The sequence below is a fragment of the Oncorhynchus masou genome, chromosome 7, assembly GCF_036934945.1.
Source record: "Oncorhynchus masou masou isolate Uvic2021 chromosome 7, UVic_Omas_1.1, whole genome shotgun sequence".
NCBI classification, from domain to species: Eukaryota; Metazoa; Chordata; class Actinopteri; order Salmoniformes; family Salmonidae; genus Oncorhynchus; species Oncorhynchus masou.
This window is the reverse complement of record NC_088218.1, coordinates 18,920,037-18,935,117: the sequence shown is the minus strand read 5'-3', so window position 1 is coordinate 18,935,117 and position 15,081 is coordinate 18,920,037. Positions and strand designations below refer to the sequence as shown.

The 15,081-nt window shown below is 39.8% G+C and overlaps 1 protein-coding gene across 3 annotated transcripts in view; it reads right to left on the bottom strand.

Annotated features, from left to right (window-relative positions):
- Window positions 1-11,333, bottom strand: part of LOC135543456 (ATP-binding cassette sub-family C member 4-like) — a 42,314-nt gene extending 30,981 nt beyond the window's left edge. For all 3 annotated transcript variants that reach the window (XM_064970733.1, XM_064970735.1, XM_064970734.1), the window contains exons 1-6: window positions 10,990-11,333; window positions 2,487-2,597; window positions 1,341-1,461; window positions 948-1,172; window positions 771-860; window positions 108-271 (exon numbers count right to left, since the gene is read on the bottom strand). In XM_064970733.1, coding sequence (XP_064826805.1) covers window positions 108-271; window positions 771-860; window positions 948-1,172; window positions 1,341-1,461; window positions 2,487-2,597; window positions 10,990-11,063 — 785 coding nt within the window. In that variant the 5' untranslated portion in view covers window positions 11,064-11,333. The remainder of the gene's footprint in view (window positions 1-107; window positions 272-770; window positions 861-947; window positions 1,173-1,340; window positions 1,462-2,486; window positions 2,598-10,989) is intronic.
- Window positions 11,334-15,081: the final 3,748 nt, after the last annotated feature.

Here is a 15,081-nt window from a genome sequence, read left to right as displayed (position 1 = left end):
ACTCACTGAAACATGTTGCCCCCTACAGATAAGGACATAGTCAACTTCTACTAAGACCCCACTCTGACTGTAAATTAAAGTCATGTCATGTAACGTATGTAATTCACCTGAGGGAGCCGAAGAGCCTTCCAAACATGGTCTGTAGTGGCATAAGGAACAAAAGGACAGCCACACCTGCCAGGCACGACGGGCCAATCTCATACCACAGGAGTATGCTAACCACCACAGCCTGCAGAGGTGCTATCCAGAGGTAGTGCAGATTGGTGGTCACCTACAAAGACCAGTGATCCTTGGTTAATGTAGCTGTTACATACTGTTTCTAAGTAGTTGCATTTAGCACAACATAGATGATATGATCCTTCGAGCTGGATTCATGACCTAATACAGCGGCCAACAGGCCACGCTTGTCATCATACCACTGAAGAAGCTGCATGGGCTCCCCATGTTATATACATTTATATTCTTTCAGTCTGGTTTGAATTTAGCGTCTGACTATTGTAAACATTTGTGCTAAGAAACCATCTGCATTTTCCATTCATCCATGACTTTGTTCTCTACGTCTGGATTTAACTTATGTACTTTATTTGCCAGGACAGGATGACAAGACGGCTCAAATATTGGTGCATTCCATTCCTGTCCATTTGACAAAGGGTCAATTGTTATATAAGCTAGAGCCATACTCTTCAGAAACCTATGGAATGAAGGGTGATGATCTGCTCAACCATTTCATCCAAAGTAACCGCATGTCTTCATGCACTTCCTGCATTTACCTCATCAAACCTGTTGACATCGTTGGATAGCAGGTTCACTATTTGGCCTGTGGTTGTTCTTCCCATCGCTGCACTGCTGAGACACAGGGCCTATGGGGGAATTCAATTTACTAGTAAATTGTTCTTAAAGATTTAAATTTGTTTAATGCTGTATGCAAGTATGCAGCGTAGAATGACCTTCTTGTAGATCATGTGACACATGGCCACTCGTATCTTCATGCCGATCCTCAGGACGTGGTAGAAGTAGAGACTTTGGAGGACGGTCAGTGCAACGGTGGACAGAGAGACACCAGCAGCGTAGCCAAAGGCCTCATAGAGTGCATCCATGTTATTTGGATCGTACTTCTCAAAGTATTGGATCAGCTTTCCCAAGAACACTGGCTGGATCACCTTAACCACCTCCTATTGGGGGAACAAGAGAGAGGTAGAGCGATTTCAACCTGAACTCAAATCCACTTATTTACATTGTAAAAGCTGACATATATGGATAGATAACCCACTCACCATGTACTGTAGGTACATAGATCAAATGTTCTTTTAAAAAACAGGCAAACGTATATTTCTACATACTACAGAGAAACTAAAGATCCCCAGCACTGCGTAGGGTTTCCCATAGCACTTCACGATGGCTTTGGTGAGTTTGGGCATACGCAGTTCCTTGGCAGCCATTCGAACCTCCTTATCCCAATGTCTGTAAAGATTAGCACATTGTTAAGACTATGATCAGAAAGCAGAACATAGGCCATTCATATTTTTGTAATCTCTACCTGGGACTATTTGGATGGTGCTATGTTCAGTGGTTTAGCATGAAACTCCAAATGGAGCCAGGAAAAGTCATCAATCAACGCTCAGAAAACAAAACAAAAAAAGACAGACAATACAAGAAGGGATGTAAACAATGAAGAGGGAAAGGGCTAGGCTAGGGGATATGGCTAAAGGATAGGCCTAGGGGATAGGGCTAGGCTAGGGGATATGGCTAAAGGATAGGCCTAGGGGATAGGGCTAGGCTAGGGGATATGGCTAAAGGATAGGCCTAGGGGATAGGGCTAGACTAGGGGATAGGTCTGGGAGATGGGGATAGGGCTCTGCTAGAAGATAAGGGGTTAGGGCTGGGGGATAAGGCTTGGGGATAGGGCTAGGCTAGGGGATATGGCTAAAGGATAGGCCTAAGGGATAGGGCTAGACTAGGGGATAGGGCTAGGGGATAGGGCTAGGCTAGGGGATATGGCTAAAGGATATGCCTAAGGGATAGGGCTAGACTAGGGGATAGGTCTGGGAGATGGGGATAGGGCTCTGCTAGAAGATAAGGGGTTAGGGCTGGGGGATAAGGCTTGGGGATAGGGCTAGGCTAGGGGATAAGGCTAGGGGATAGGGCTAGGCTAGGGGATATGGCTAAAGGATATGCCTAAGGGATAGGGCTAGACTAGGGGATAGGTCTGGGAGATAGGGATAGGGCTAGGCTAGAAGATAAGGGGATAGGGCTGGGGGATAAGGCTAGGAGATACGGCTAGGCTAGAGGATAGGGCTAGGCTAGGGGATAGGGCTAGGCTACGGGATAGGGCTAGGCTAGGGGATAAGGGATATGGCTAGGCTAGGTGATAGGGTTAGGTTAGGGGATAGGGCTAGGCTAGGGGATAGGGCTAGGTTAGGGGATAGGCCCAGGGGTAGGGCTAGGTCCTAGGGAGAAAAATAGAGCTGGGCCACAGTATGTCATACCTCTGTAGTTCCTCTCCCAGGCCCTGAGAAGCATCATCGGGAAGCACTTGGTACATGTCATCTTCCTCGAGCCTCCGCTTATTTCCAATACTGAATAAAGGGGTTACCCAACTGATAGAGAAGAAAAAGGAGGGAGAGAGAGACAGAGCAGGTTAATTAACCAATGTATCAATTAACCGATGCAATAGCCAATTAACCAATGCATTAATTAACCAATGCAATAACCAATTAACCAATGCAATAGCCAATTAACCAATGCATTAATTAACCAATGCAATAGCCAATTAACCAATGCATTAATTAACCAATGCAATAACCAATTAACTAACGCAATAATTAACCAATGCAATAACCAATTAACTAACGCAATAATTAACCAATGCAATAACCAATTAACCAATGCATTAATTAACCAATGCAATAGCCAATTAACCAATGCATTAATTAACCAATGCAATAGCCAATTAACCAATGCATTAATTAACCAATGCAATAACCAATTAACTAACGCAATAATTAACCAATGCAATAACCAATTAACTAACGCAATAATTAACCAATGCAATAGCCAATTAACCAATGCATTAATTAACCAATGCAATAACCAATTAACTAACGCAATAATTAACCAATGCAGATTGAGGAAAGAGAAAACACAAAATAGGAAATGGATGTGTATGAGCAACATTTCATCCATGAACCCCAACGTCAAAATGCACTGTACTAAATGTTCTGCTTTATGTTTTTTTATTTTTTATTAGGATATACATGTAGTAGAAGGGCCTGGTTTTTGGAAGAATTCAACTGGCCTAGTTTGTTGGCACCGCCCTACGACAACTTGGTTGAAGAGTAACAAATTAAATGTACCTTAAATAAGTAGCTTTATCTTTTTACGAATGACTGCTTCAGGGTTCAAGTGTTAACCAATAGCTCATTTGTTTTAGTTGTGTCAGCCAACTTTACGTGACCTCAGCCACTCTCCCTCAGCAGTGTCACTGATATAGGAATTAGTATGGAACAAAGAATATTCTATTACAGGTGGTAACTGTTGCGTGATCAATATGCATGCAAGAACAATGTTTCTACATCTAAATGCAAGGAGCACTGTGAACTTTACCCCTTTCTCAGTACCACAAACCACGCCGGCACAATTGTATAAATGTCGACAGAATATGGTAAGTTCGAGCATGGTGGGATCAATTTCTTGATAAAATGTATTTATGGGCAAATATTGATATAATAACCATCATATTGAAGTAAACTTAGAGTCATGCGATGATGTGTCGTGTTGTCCTCCCACTACGACTCGGGAAAGTATGCAGTTTATTAAACAACAGATTAAATAAATGAAGAGGAACTTCACTGGATGGTGAATGTGCAAGGTGATTCTCCTTTCCAATAAATATAGAGGGTCTTATTCTGGTGACATGATGATCGATGCTTGGCTGTCGTTTGACAACTACAAAAGGTTATTCATAATAATCTCATAATGTAGGTAGACTATCCACACTGCATCAGCAAGCTGTTGGTTAAAGCGCATGTGCCAAGTCTTAGAGTGGGCACATTTGTCATATGACAACAGTTGTGACAAAACAATCACTAGTGTTGATAAATGTGATGGAAACCCAATTAACTTGTATTTTTCATTCAGTACATGGACATTTAAAGGCAAAAGTTATTGTTATGTGCACTGTCCTCACACACAGCCTTTTATCCGCAAAAAGTCTGTTTGATGGAAACATCTCAGGTCTAAAATGCGCAAATAGTTTTATAAAGATTTTTGAATATTCACATGGAAATCTATCGCAAATTGGATGGAAACCTAACTACTGTTACCTTGTTTTTCAGCTTGAAAGAGCATTGCAACTGGTTGCCTCCTTCTAGACTGAAGCATTGAGCAGTGTGGAATGGCACATTCAGATCTGGATGTGTCAAATCACAAATCTTCATCTTGCTCAAAACAACCAGTTCATCATACTGTGCATCAACACTGTGCAACATTCTCTGAATTCTAGTATGGCTCATGGGATAGAAGGTTAACTTTTTGACTGACCTGTGATCAGTTTGCTTGCTTTGCTCTACTGATTTTGTGGTGTTTTCTAACCAAGAAAACACTGAATGGATAATCAGGCAGCACTGAATGGATAATCTCACTTCAACTGAAGGATTGGGCTGGAGAAGTGTAACCGCTCTCAAATGTAATAGATGTGGGTCTATGCATGGAGTGACAGTCCATGGGATATTTTGAAGCTTTACATTGATTGTTTACAAAACTCAAAAGACAACAAAAATATAAACAAGAACAATACAACCATATGTTGGGTTATGATAATTGAAATGAGCACGTGACAGCAGAGAATATCCAGATAGTCTCTTTAAAAGACCACTGACACATGAAAAATTGGACAATTCCACAGAAAAACTGTTGTTGAAACAGTGCATTCGGAAAGTATTCAGACCCCTTGACTTTTCTCCACATTTTGTTATGCTACAGCCTTATTCTAAAATGTATTAAAGGACCACAATACCCCATAATGACAAAAAAACAGGTTTTTAGACATAAAAAAATAAATAATTAAATATCACAAGGCTTGGACACTTTTACTGAAAAAAAAAACGCTCTGTAAAGGGTAGACTAATGTAGGACAATTGATGTACCCTACGAGAGATCCTGAGCAAAACAAATAAAGGTGAACACGGTTTTGACATAGTGGCTCTTGATCAAAAGAAGGCTTTTGACTTATGGAACGCTAATACTTATGGAAACGCTATGGCAGCCTATGGATTCCCGACAAGGTTTATAAACAAGGTGAAATCTCTGTATGCCACGTCTGTATGCCAGGTGAACAGTAAATGGCCACCTGACAGAGGATGTGATCATAAAGAGCGGAGTTAAACAAGGTTGCCCTTGCACAGCCCTATACAGTATGGCTATAAGTCCCTTATTGGCAAACATCAAAGAAGATAAAAGGGTGTATTATTAGATCAAGATAAAGTGTCGAGTCTAGGATACGCCGACGACGTGACTGTTCTTGTTCACACACACAAAAAGGAATTTGACATTGTCAGAGTACTTTTGGCATTATGAGAATGTATCTGCTGCAAGGCTAAATCAGGCCAAATCAGAGGCAGTATAGACAGGAAAACTTGAAAAGAAAACTACTTGGGATATAGAGGTAAAGGAAGAAATCAAAATATTGGGATTGATTGTGTGCAATAAAGAGTTTGCAGAGAGAAATTGGGAGAAAAAGAGTTGGAAGTGAAAGAAGAAGTAAATAAACGATCAACCGAATTACCAACTTCAAGTCAAGAATCAATATCAACAAAATGTTTAACCTATCCAAAGTGATGTTCTTGAGTACTGTATTTCCTCCCACAGAAAAGTGCGGAAAGAAATTAAACAAAGAATGTTGTTGACTGAGGGCCACCTGCGTGCCCGCAGCAGTCTAAGGCACTGTATCGCAGTGCTTGAGGCGTCACTACAGCGCTTGGTTCGATCCCAGGCTGACCGGGAGACCCATGAGGAGGCGCACAATTGGCCCACAGTCGTCCGAGTTAGAGAAGGGTTTGGCCGGCCAGGATTTCCTTTTCAGATTTCAGTTTTCAGCTGTGCTAACATAATTGCAAAAGGCTTTTCAAATGATCAATTAGCCTTTTAAAATTATAAACTTGGATTAGCTAACACAATGTGCCATTGGAACAAAGGAGTGATGGTTGCTGATAATGGGCCTCTGTACGCCTATGTATTCCGTTAAAAAACTGCAGTTTCCAGCTACAACCGTAATTTACAACATTAACCATGTCCACACTCTATTTCTGATCAATTTGATGTTATTTTAAATGGACAAAGATGCAGCTTTTCTTTCAAAAACAAGGACATTTCCAACTGACCCCAAACTTTTGAACGGTAGTATATATCACACACACAGTGCCTTTGGAAAATATTCAGGAGCCCTTGACTTTTTCCACATTTTGGTAGGTTACAGCCTTATTCTAAAATTGATTAAATCATTTTTTCCCCCGCTCATCAATCTACACAATAACCCATAATAACAAAGCAAAAAAACATGTTTGTTTTTTTCATAAAAATAAATACAAATGATAGCACATAAGTATTCAGACCCTTTACTCAGTACTCTGTTGAAGCACCTTTGGCAGTGATTACAGCCTCAAATCTTCTTGGATATGACGCTACAAGCTTGACACACCTGTATTTGGGGAATTTCTCCCATTCTTAGGGTCGTTGTCCTGTTGGAAGGTGAACCTTCACCTCAGAGGTCCTGTGCGTTCTGGAGCAGGTTTTCATCAAGGATCTCTCTGTACTTTGCTCTGTTCATCTTTGCCTCGATCCTGACTAGTCTCCCAGTCTCTGAAAAACATCCCCACAGCATGATGCCGCCACCACCATGCTTCACCGTAGGTATGGTGCCAGGTTTCCTCCAGATGTGACAATTGGCATTCAGAGAAAAGAGTTCAATCTTGGTTTCATCATACCAGAGAATCTTGTTCCTCATGGTCTGAGAGTTTTTAGTTGCCTTTTGGCAAACTCCAAGCGGGCTGTCATGTGCCTTTTACTGAGGAGTGGCTTGTGTCTGGCCACTCTACCATAAAGGCCTAATTTGTGGAGTGGTGCAGAGATGGTTGTCCTTCTGGAAGGTTCTCCCATCTCCACAGAGGAACTCTAGAGCTCTGTCAGAGTGAGCATCATGTTCTTGGTCACCTCCCTGACCAAAGCCCTTCTACTCCGATTGCTCAGTTTGACCGGGTGGCCAGCTCTAGGAAGAGTCTTGGGGTTCCAAACTTCTTTCATTTAAGAATGATAGAGGCCACTGTGTTCTTGGGGAACTTCAATGCTGCAGACATTTTTTGGTACCCTTTCCCAGATCTGTTGCTTGACACAGGCCAGTCTCTGTGCTCTACAGAGAATTCCTTCGACCTCATGGCTTAGTTTTTGCTCTGACATGCACTGTCAACTGTGGGACCTTATATAGACATGCGTGTGCCTTTCCAAATCATGTTCAATCAAATTAATTTACCACATGTAGACTCCAATCAAGTTGTAGAAAGATCTCAAGGATGATCAATGGAAACAGGATGCACCTGAGCTTCATTTCGAGTATCATAGCAAAGGGTCTGAATACTTATGAATAAGGTATTTCTGTTTTTTCTTTTTAAGAAATTTGCAAACATTTCAAAAAACCTGTTTTCGCTTTGTCATTATGGGGTATTGTGTGTAGATTGATGAGGAAATATTTGTAATGTAACAAAATGTGGAAAAAGTGGTCTGAATACTTCGCTAGGTATGCCTATGTTGGGTTTACTTACCACTATGTTCAGGCAACTGTACAAAGTTTCTACCGGTAGCTTGCAAAGTAACCATTATCAGCTAAGTGTACATCGACTCGTTTCAGGAAACTAGGCATATGTCGTGCATCACTACTTCACAGGAGAGGCATTTGAACGTAAACATTTATATTTGATCAAAATGCATTTTTGACCTTCTGGAACATGTGAACATTTCATCTGCCTTAATAACAAATGTGTATGCTATCTGTAAATACAAATAAATTCTTAAATTACGAGCATAGTTGGTTTAGCCCCGGAAAAAGACAGGAACCTACCTGCTAGCCATGTCTGGCTGAGATAATGGATGGGCTGGACATGTCGAGTGATGAGTTCGGATTGGACTGCCATGTAGCACGCTTCTGTCTCTAACTTGTACTATGTGTAGGTAATTCTTTCTAATGTGTCTTTTTTAAAAGATATCAAGAGGAACTGCAAAATTGCTGCTCTCCACTTTCTGGAGGGCCGAGTTTGGAGATCAGTGGAATGCCCGGTGGAAGCAGAGTATGATAGCTAAGGAGATTGAGAAAATTCTGGCTTTTGATTGCAAATATGTGGAGGGAGTCGAAAAGAAAACACACAGGCTGTTGTGTAAAACACCTTTCTCGAGATTACATCTTCAAACTAAGGGCAACCATGGCATCCGTGACAGGTTAAGAGTCCAGCTAGCTACATTTTCAGATATGACCAGTTTCAAATTTTTCAGAAAGTAGTTTTCATTGCAATTTAAAGCGTACTCTTAGCTAGCTACCTAACGTTAGCTGGCTGGCTCGATAGCTAATGTTACTGGTTTGATCTGTGTAGTAATATTATTCATATCTTGGAGCAATTTGCATTGCTAATTATAGCCTAATGTTAGCTAGCTAGTTAACATTGAAACTAGTTGGTTAGCTACCTGCAGATTCATGCAGGGCAGGAACATTATGAGTTGGGATTATGGTTCATTGTTTAGCTAGCTAGCTACGTGTCTGAACAAAAGACTGCACTATGCAAGTAACCATTTCACTGTACCGTTTACACCTTCTGTGTCCTGTGCATGTGACCAATAAACTTTGATATAGTGTGTGTTTACCAGAGACGGTAATATGAGGAACAACATGACTTGCACCAAAGTCAAGTTAGGATATAAGGTTAGGCCAATGAGACAGTGTCCAAGAAAAAAAAAGTATCTGGTAAAATGACTTTTTTTATCACACTCACAACCGTAATCTATTATCTGCAATTAGCTTGCTATTAACTTGTAAATAATGATCTTGTTGTAAGCTTATTTTCCTGTAATAATTCATACAAATTAGCTAAAGTTAAGATGGTCAGCTATATGATATGGTCATTAATTGAAGCAAACCAAAACATTGTTTAGAAAGTTGTATTTAGTTGCCTGGTTTGCTACATTGACACATACTAAATTAATTTTTAAAACAGATGGGTTTATTGGTGTCATGCAGCCTGTAGTTTTTGTGTTTATACTTTTTCATAATGACAATGACAAGTTTGATGTCGGACGACAATAGAATGTTCATGATGCTAACGGTCTACAGACATGTCGGTAAACGCAGTATAAACCAGCCTTTAGTCTTGAAATATTTGGTTGTTTAGTACACTTCTGCACTCACTCTGTTTAGCACATGGCCTCAAGTGTATCCTTAAAGAGATGGGAAGGGCTAAGGCTGACTTAAGAGGGTGTGAACTATGCTGAATGAGTGTAGACAAAGAGCTCTCCAGTAGGTGTACCAAAACATTCAAGGACCATTTTCTCAAAAGTGGGGTTACAAGTTAATCAACTTTCAAAGCATAATTACTTTTCCATTGATCCTCTGTAGTGTATGATATACAATTGTCTAGCTCTGAGTCTTTACTTCTATCCAATTTAAAAAACACAATTTCAAATTTTGCTACATAAGACTGAATCGAGCCGATAGGTCACAAATGGGCCATCTACTGCTCGACAGGCAGAGCCCATAAATGATTGGGAAATTCACCTAAAACACTTGTCAGGTATAGTTCACTTTTATGTCACTCAAATATACAATTAATGGTGGCCAATAGAGAGATATCTTGAGGCTACCCTCACTTATCTGTAATTGCATGATCAATTTATGTTTACTCATCATGAAGTTATTTGCTGTATAACTCTGATGATAGAGCTAAACATGCACAATTGTTTGGCATGGAATAATTGTAAATGTGTAGTTCTAACTATTCGTAGCATATCATACATTTTTCAAATTCCTAATATATTGTACGTTTGCAAATTCATAACATATCATACGAAAAGGACAATGGACATCCACAAATTAATACATCCATACGAAATGTTACATATCATACTAAATGGAGTGTATATTGTAGGATTTACATACATAATCATACAAAATGCTCTGAGGCCAGGTTGCTTCAAGAGGTTAATGATACTGTATTACAATCAAATAGTTAATATCAACATTTACTTAGCAATCCCCTTGACTGTTGTTAATGGTTTTAGCAGGCAAATCAAATGCTCTGTAACTTATTGTGAACTTTTATTGATTTTCATAACAGCAAGCTAAGACTGATGGTTTGGTTAGCTAAACTATCAAGTCTGGTTGTTTGCTTATCAAGGCAACTACTGTAGCTAGCTTCCGGTAAACTTGCTAGCTACTTCAGTGCACATGCAGCAGCTACTATTCCTGGGATTCACATAAAACGCACAGACACGTCACAAAGTACAGAACAAGACCAACAGCATACGATATGACATTAAGTTCAATTTAAAAAATCCCGCCAAAATTAAATAAAAGTGATATATAGGAAAGACACCAAGGGACAACAAAAACACTATTTACACACTATTCATATATACATATTTATATATACAGTAGTTAAATTAGATCTTTAGACAGAGGAGAGGCGCTGTGATACATTACGTTTTTGTATCTGTTTTCTTTTTTAAGTTGAACTTGCTTTTTGCCTGAGTAAGCAGTAGCCAATGGTGCAGAGCATTCAACTCGGGGCTCTATGTGTTCTCTGGAAAATAATGCAACTCCGTGAAAGGTCAGTTCCACTCCACTCGTTATTTTTCCATAGAACGCATAGCCAGCCCCTTGTTGATTATCCCTTACTAATCGGCTACTTTCAAAATATCGAGCTACAGTGTTAACTGTAAACAGCGTTGTATACTTACCAGAAAAACACCCGTGAAAATAAATTGGCTGTTGTTAATGGATTAAATTGCACATCTCTCTTCAGTTGTTCCATTGTGGTGTTATGACACCGTGCCAAAATGTGTAAATAAATAGACCGGTGAGGAGGAGTCTACCGTGTCCAGACGAATTCACATTCATTTTCTGTTTTCAAGGTTGTCAAACATCGTCTTAAGCTTTGTTTTACCTTTGACAATTACATATGATTTTGTAATTCTATTTCGATTTCCTATCCTGACATATAATTATGTAATCTGATTGATTTATTTCAGTCCCTGAATTGTTTAATCAAAGTTTTCCCCACCAGCTCGTTATATCGGCCATAAAAACTACAACCGGTCTGCCTGACCTGATAAGTCTAGAGGCGCATATGCGCCCAGGGTTGCCAGGTTTTTCTGAATTTATAGCACAATGACTACTTAAAACCCACACACAGGCCTGAAAACTAGTCCACATTTTTTTTTCGCAGCAAGAGAGGAGTTGCCACATCTAACCAATAAACAATTTTTCCATAACGTTATTGAGCCAATTAAGAAGGAATCTTGATTTAACTTCTAATGACCGAAGCAAAATTCGGTTTTCCATCAAATTACTAATTATTGCGAGAAAATGTGACTAATAAATTAATTTGAATATGTCACAAGAGAAAATATAATTTGCCATTATTAAACTTTAAAATACGAATGTGCCTTTATTATGTGCCAGATGTTAAGACTGCAAACCGTTATAAATGGCCTATCTGCAAGATAATTTCAATAGGCATAGTCTAGGCCTACTGACTAAAATCTGGGTTTATTGTTGTAATTCAACTTCGTCATGGTTCGGTTAGTTAGATGCAGGCACCGCCTTACAAAATTATATGACACAAAATCATTTTGGGCTATTAGCCCATACAAACGCATTGAATAGCAGATTCACTGCATGAAACAAGAGATTGTCCCAAAATAAAGTGTCTGTCAGCAATTGCAATAGAACTGTGACCATAATCATAATTGATAACCTCCCATTTTCTGAACTAAACATGGCCATTAATATTTGCATAACAACACAAGGTTACAACAACAAACTGAAGTTATAGGCTATTTACTAAACCGTTTGCCAGCTCCAGGTAGGCTATACAAGTGGCACAAATTTGCAATGACTCCAGATATAATAATTTCCACATATTTATTGTATAAAATGGTAGGCTAAATATGCATATAAATAAATAGCCTAATTGATGGCCAACAGATGCAAATGTATAATTCTCCACATTTAATGTCAGTTTCATTCTGGACTTTTCCTCACAACAGAAAAACGCGAGGTAGTTCCTTAACTTCCATTTCAAATTGCCACTGGCGCAGCGCTTGAGATCCAAGAACTGAGCATGTGGAAAACCCTTCCCTTGATCATTTTTTACATTTTTTTACATTTTTTTTTTTTTACATGTAACCTTTATTTAACTAGGCAAGTCAGTTAAGAACAAATTCTTATTTACAATGATGGCCTACCCCGGCCAAACCTTGTCGACGCTGGGCTAATTGTGCACCTCCTTAATGGGACTCCCAATCCGGGCCGGGTGTGATACAGCCTGGATTCGAAACAGGGACTGTAGTGAAGCCTCTTGCACTGAGATGCAGTGCCCTTAGACCGCTGCGACACTTGGCTTATCTTGACAAAGTTGACATTAGAATGCAGTTTAAACCACCCCTGAGGGAATTTATCGTGCTTCGTCACCGTTATTTCTTGATGCGCATCAGTTCTAGCGTGTTAATATGTTTTATGGAAAAGGGGTTGGAAATATGTGTCTCCGTAATGACAATCTAAACAGCCTACCTGCACGTGCTGCTCTGTCTCCTTTCACACCTCTCACTCAGCTGTCTCAACACACACACAGACACTCATCCGTCTTTCCCCACCACTCCCACTCACTCAAAAACAGACTGCCTCACTGCCTGATAGTCAGCAGCAGCAGGTCACGGTGAAATATATATTTGTATGAAATTGCCGTGGCGGCCGCGTGCAATTTAGAAGCAGCCCAAATGCCAATACATTTTCACCCGCGACATATTTTTTGAAAGTACCCCAATGTGTTCAAAAACAGCAGACATGGCAACCCTGTGTGCACCCGGTTGCTTCACATGCACAGCAGGCCCAAGCTCGTTATCCCACTGAGGTATAATAAAAAAATCTAAATCAAATGTATTGGTCACATGCACGTGTTTAGCCGATGTTGTTGCTGGTGTAGCGAAATTCGTGTGCTTTTAGCTCCCGACAACATATACCCAAAATACACATACATCTAAGTAAGTAATGGATTAAGAATATATATACATATACACTACCATTCAAAAGTTTGGGGTCACTTAGAAATGTCCTTGTTTATGAAAGAAAAATTATTGTTTTGTCCATTAAAATAACATCAAATTGATCAGAAATACAGTGTAGACATTGTTAATGTTGTAAATGACTATTGTAGCTGGAAATGGCTGATTGTTTATGGAATATCTACATAGGCGTACAGAGGCCCATTATCAGCAACCATCACTCCTGTGTCCCAATGGTCCGTTGAATAAGCTAATACAAGTTGATCATTTTAAAAGACTAATTGATCATTATGAAACGCTTTTGCAAGTATGTCAGCACAGCTAAAAACGGAATCCATTTAAAAATCATACATTTCCAGCTATAATAGTTGTTTACAACATTAACAATGTTTTTACTCTATTTCTGATCAATTTGGTGTTATTTTAATGGACAAACAAATAGATTTTCTCTCAATAACAATGACATTTCTAAGTGACCCCAAACTTTCGAATGGTAGTGTATGTCAGAGTGGCATTGGACTAAGATACAGTGGCATAGTATAGAGTACAGTATATACATATGAGATGGGCGATGCAATATTTACACACAATTAAAGTGACTAAGATACCGTAGAATAGTATAGAGTACAGTTTATACATATGAGATGAGTAATGCAAGACATGGAGACATTATTAAAATGGCTAGTGCTTCATATCCTTACAGTGGCCAATGATTTCTAATCTATGTCTATAGGCAGCAGCCTCTGATGTGCTAGTGATGGCTGGTTAGCAGTCTGATGGCCTTGAGATAGAAGCTGTTTTGCAGTCTCTCGGTCCCAGCTTTGATGCACCTGTACTGACCTCGCCTTCTGGATGATAGCTGGGTGAACAGGCAGTGGCTCGGGTGGTTGATGTCCTTGATGAACTTTTTGGCCTTCCTATGGCATCGGGTGGTGTAGGTGTCCAGGAGGGCGGGAAGTTTGCCCCCGGTAATGCGTTGGGCAGACCTCACCACCCTCTTGGAGAGCTTTGCGGTCGTGGGCGGTGCAGTTGCAGTTGCCGTACCAGGCGGTGACACAGCCCGACAGGATGCTCTCAATTGTGCATCTGTAAGAGTTTGTGAGTGTCTTAGGTGTTAAGACACATTTCTTTAGCCCCCTGAGGTTGAAGAGACACTTCAAGATACACTCCTTCTTCACTACACTGTCTGGGTGGACCATTTCAGTTTGTCAGTGATGTGTACGCCGAGGAACTTGAAGCTTAGGAGGCAGCTCCTATTTTCTTTTCAACTAGCGATAACTCTCTGTGGTTCTAAATCAATAGTTGTTTAGTAGTCCAAAAATTTCTGAAACATTAAACTTGCTTGACCATGGTGTGTAGGTCATGTAAATGTTTGTTACATGCAACATGCTTTATGGACTTCACCGGATAGATGTTGCTCTCCGGTTTTGTGATGAAACAAAGGTGTGATTGAATTTATTCTGCCACTGTGTCTTATTGTCTCAGCCTTATGCCTTCGGAAAGTATTCAGACCTATTGACTTATTACACATTTTGTTAAATAACAGACAAATTCTAAAATGTATTAAATCATTTGTTTCCCTCAGCAATATACACATAATACCCCATAATGACAAAGCGAAAACAGGTTTTTTAGAAATTGTTTAAAATGTCTAACAAATAAAAAACAGAAATACCTTATTTACATAAGTATTCAGACCCTTTGCTATGAGACTCGAAATTGAGCTCAGGTGCATCCTCTTTCCATTGATCATCATTGAGATGTTTC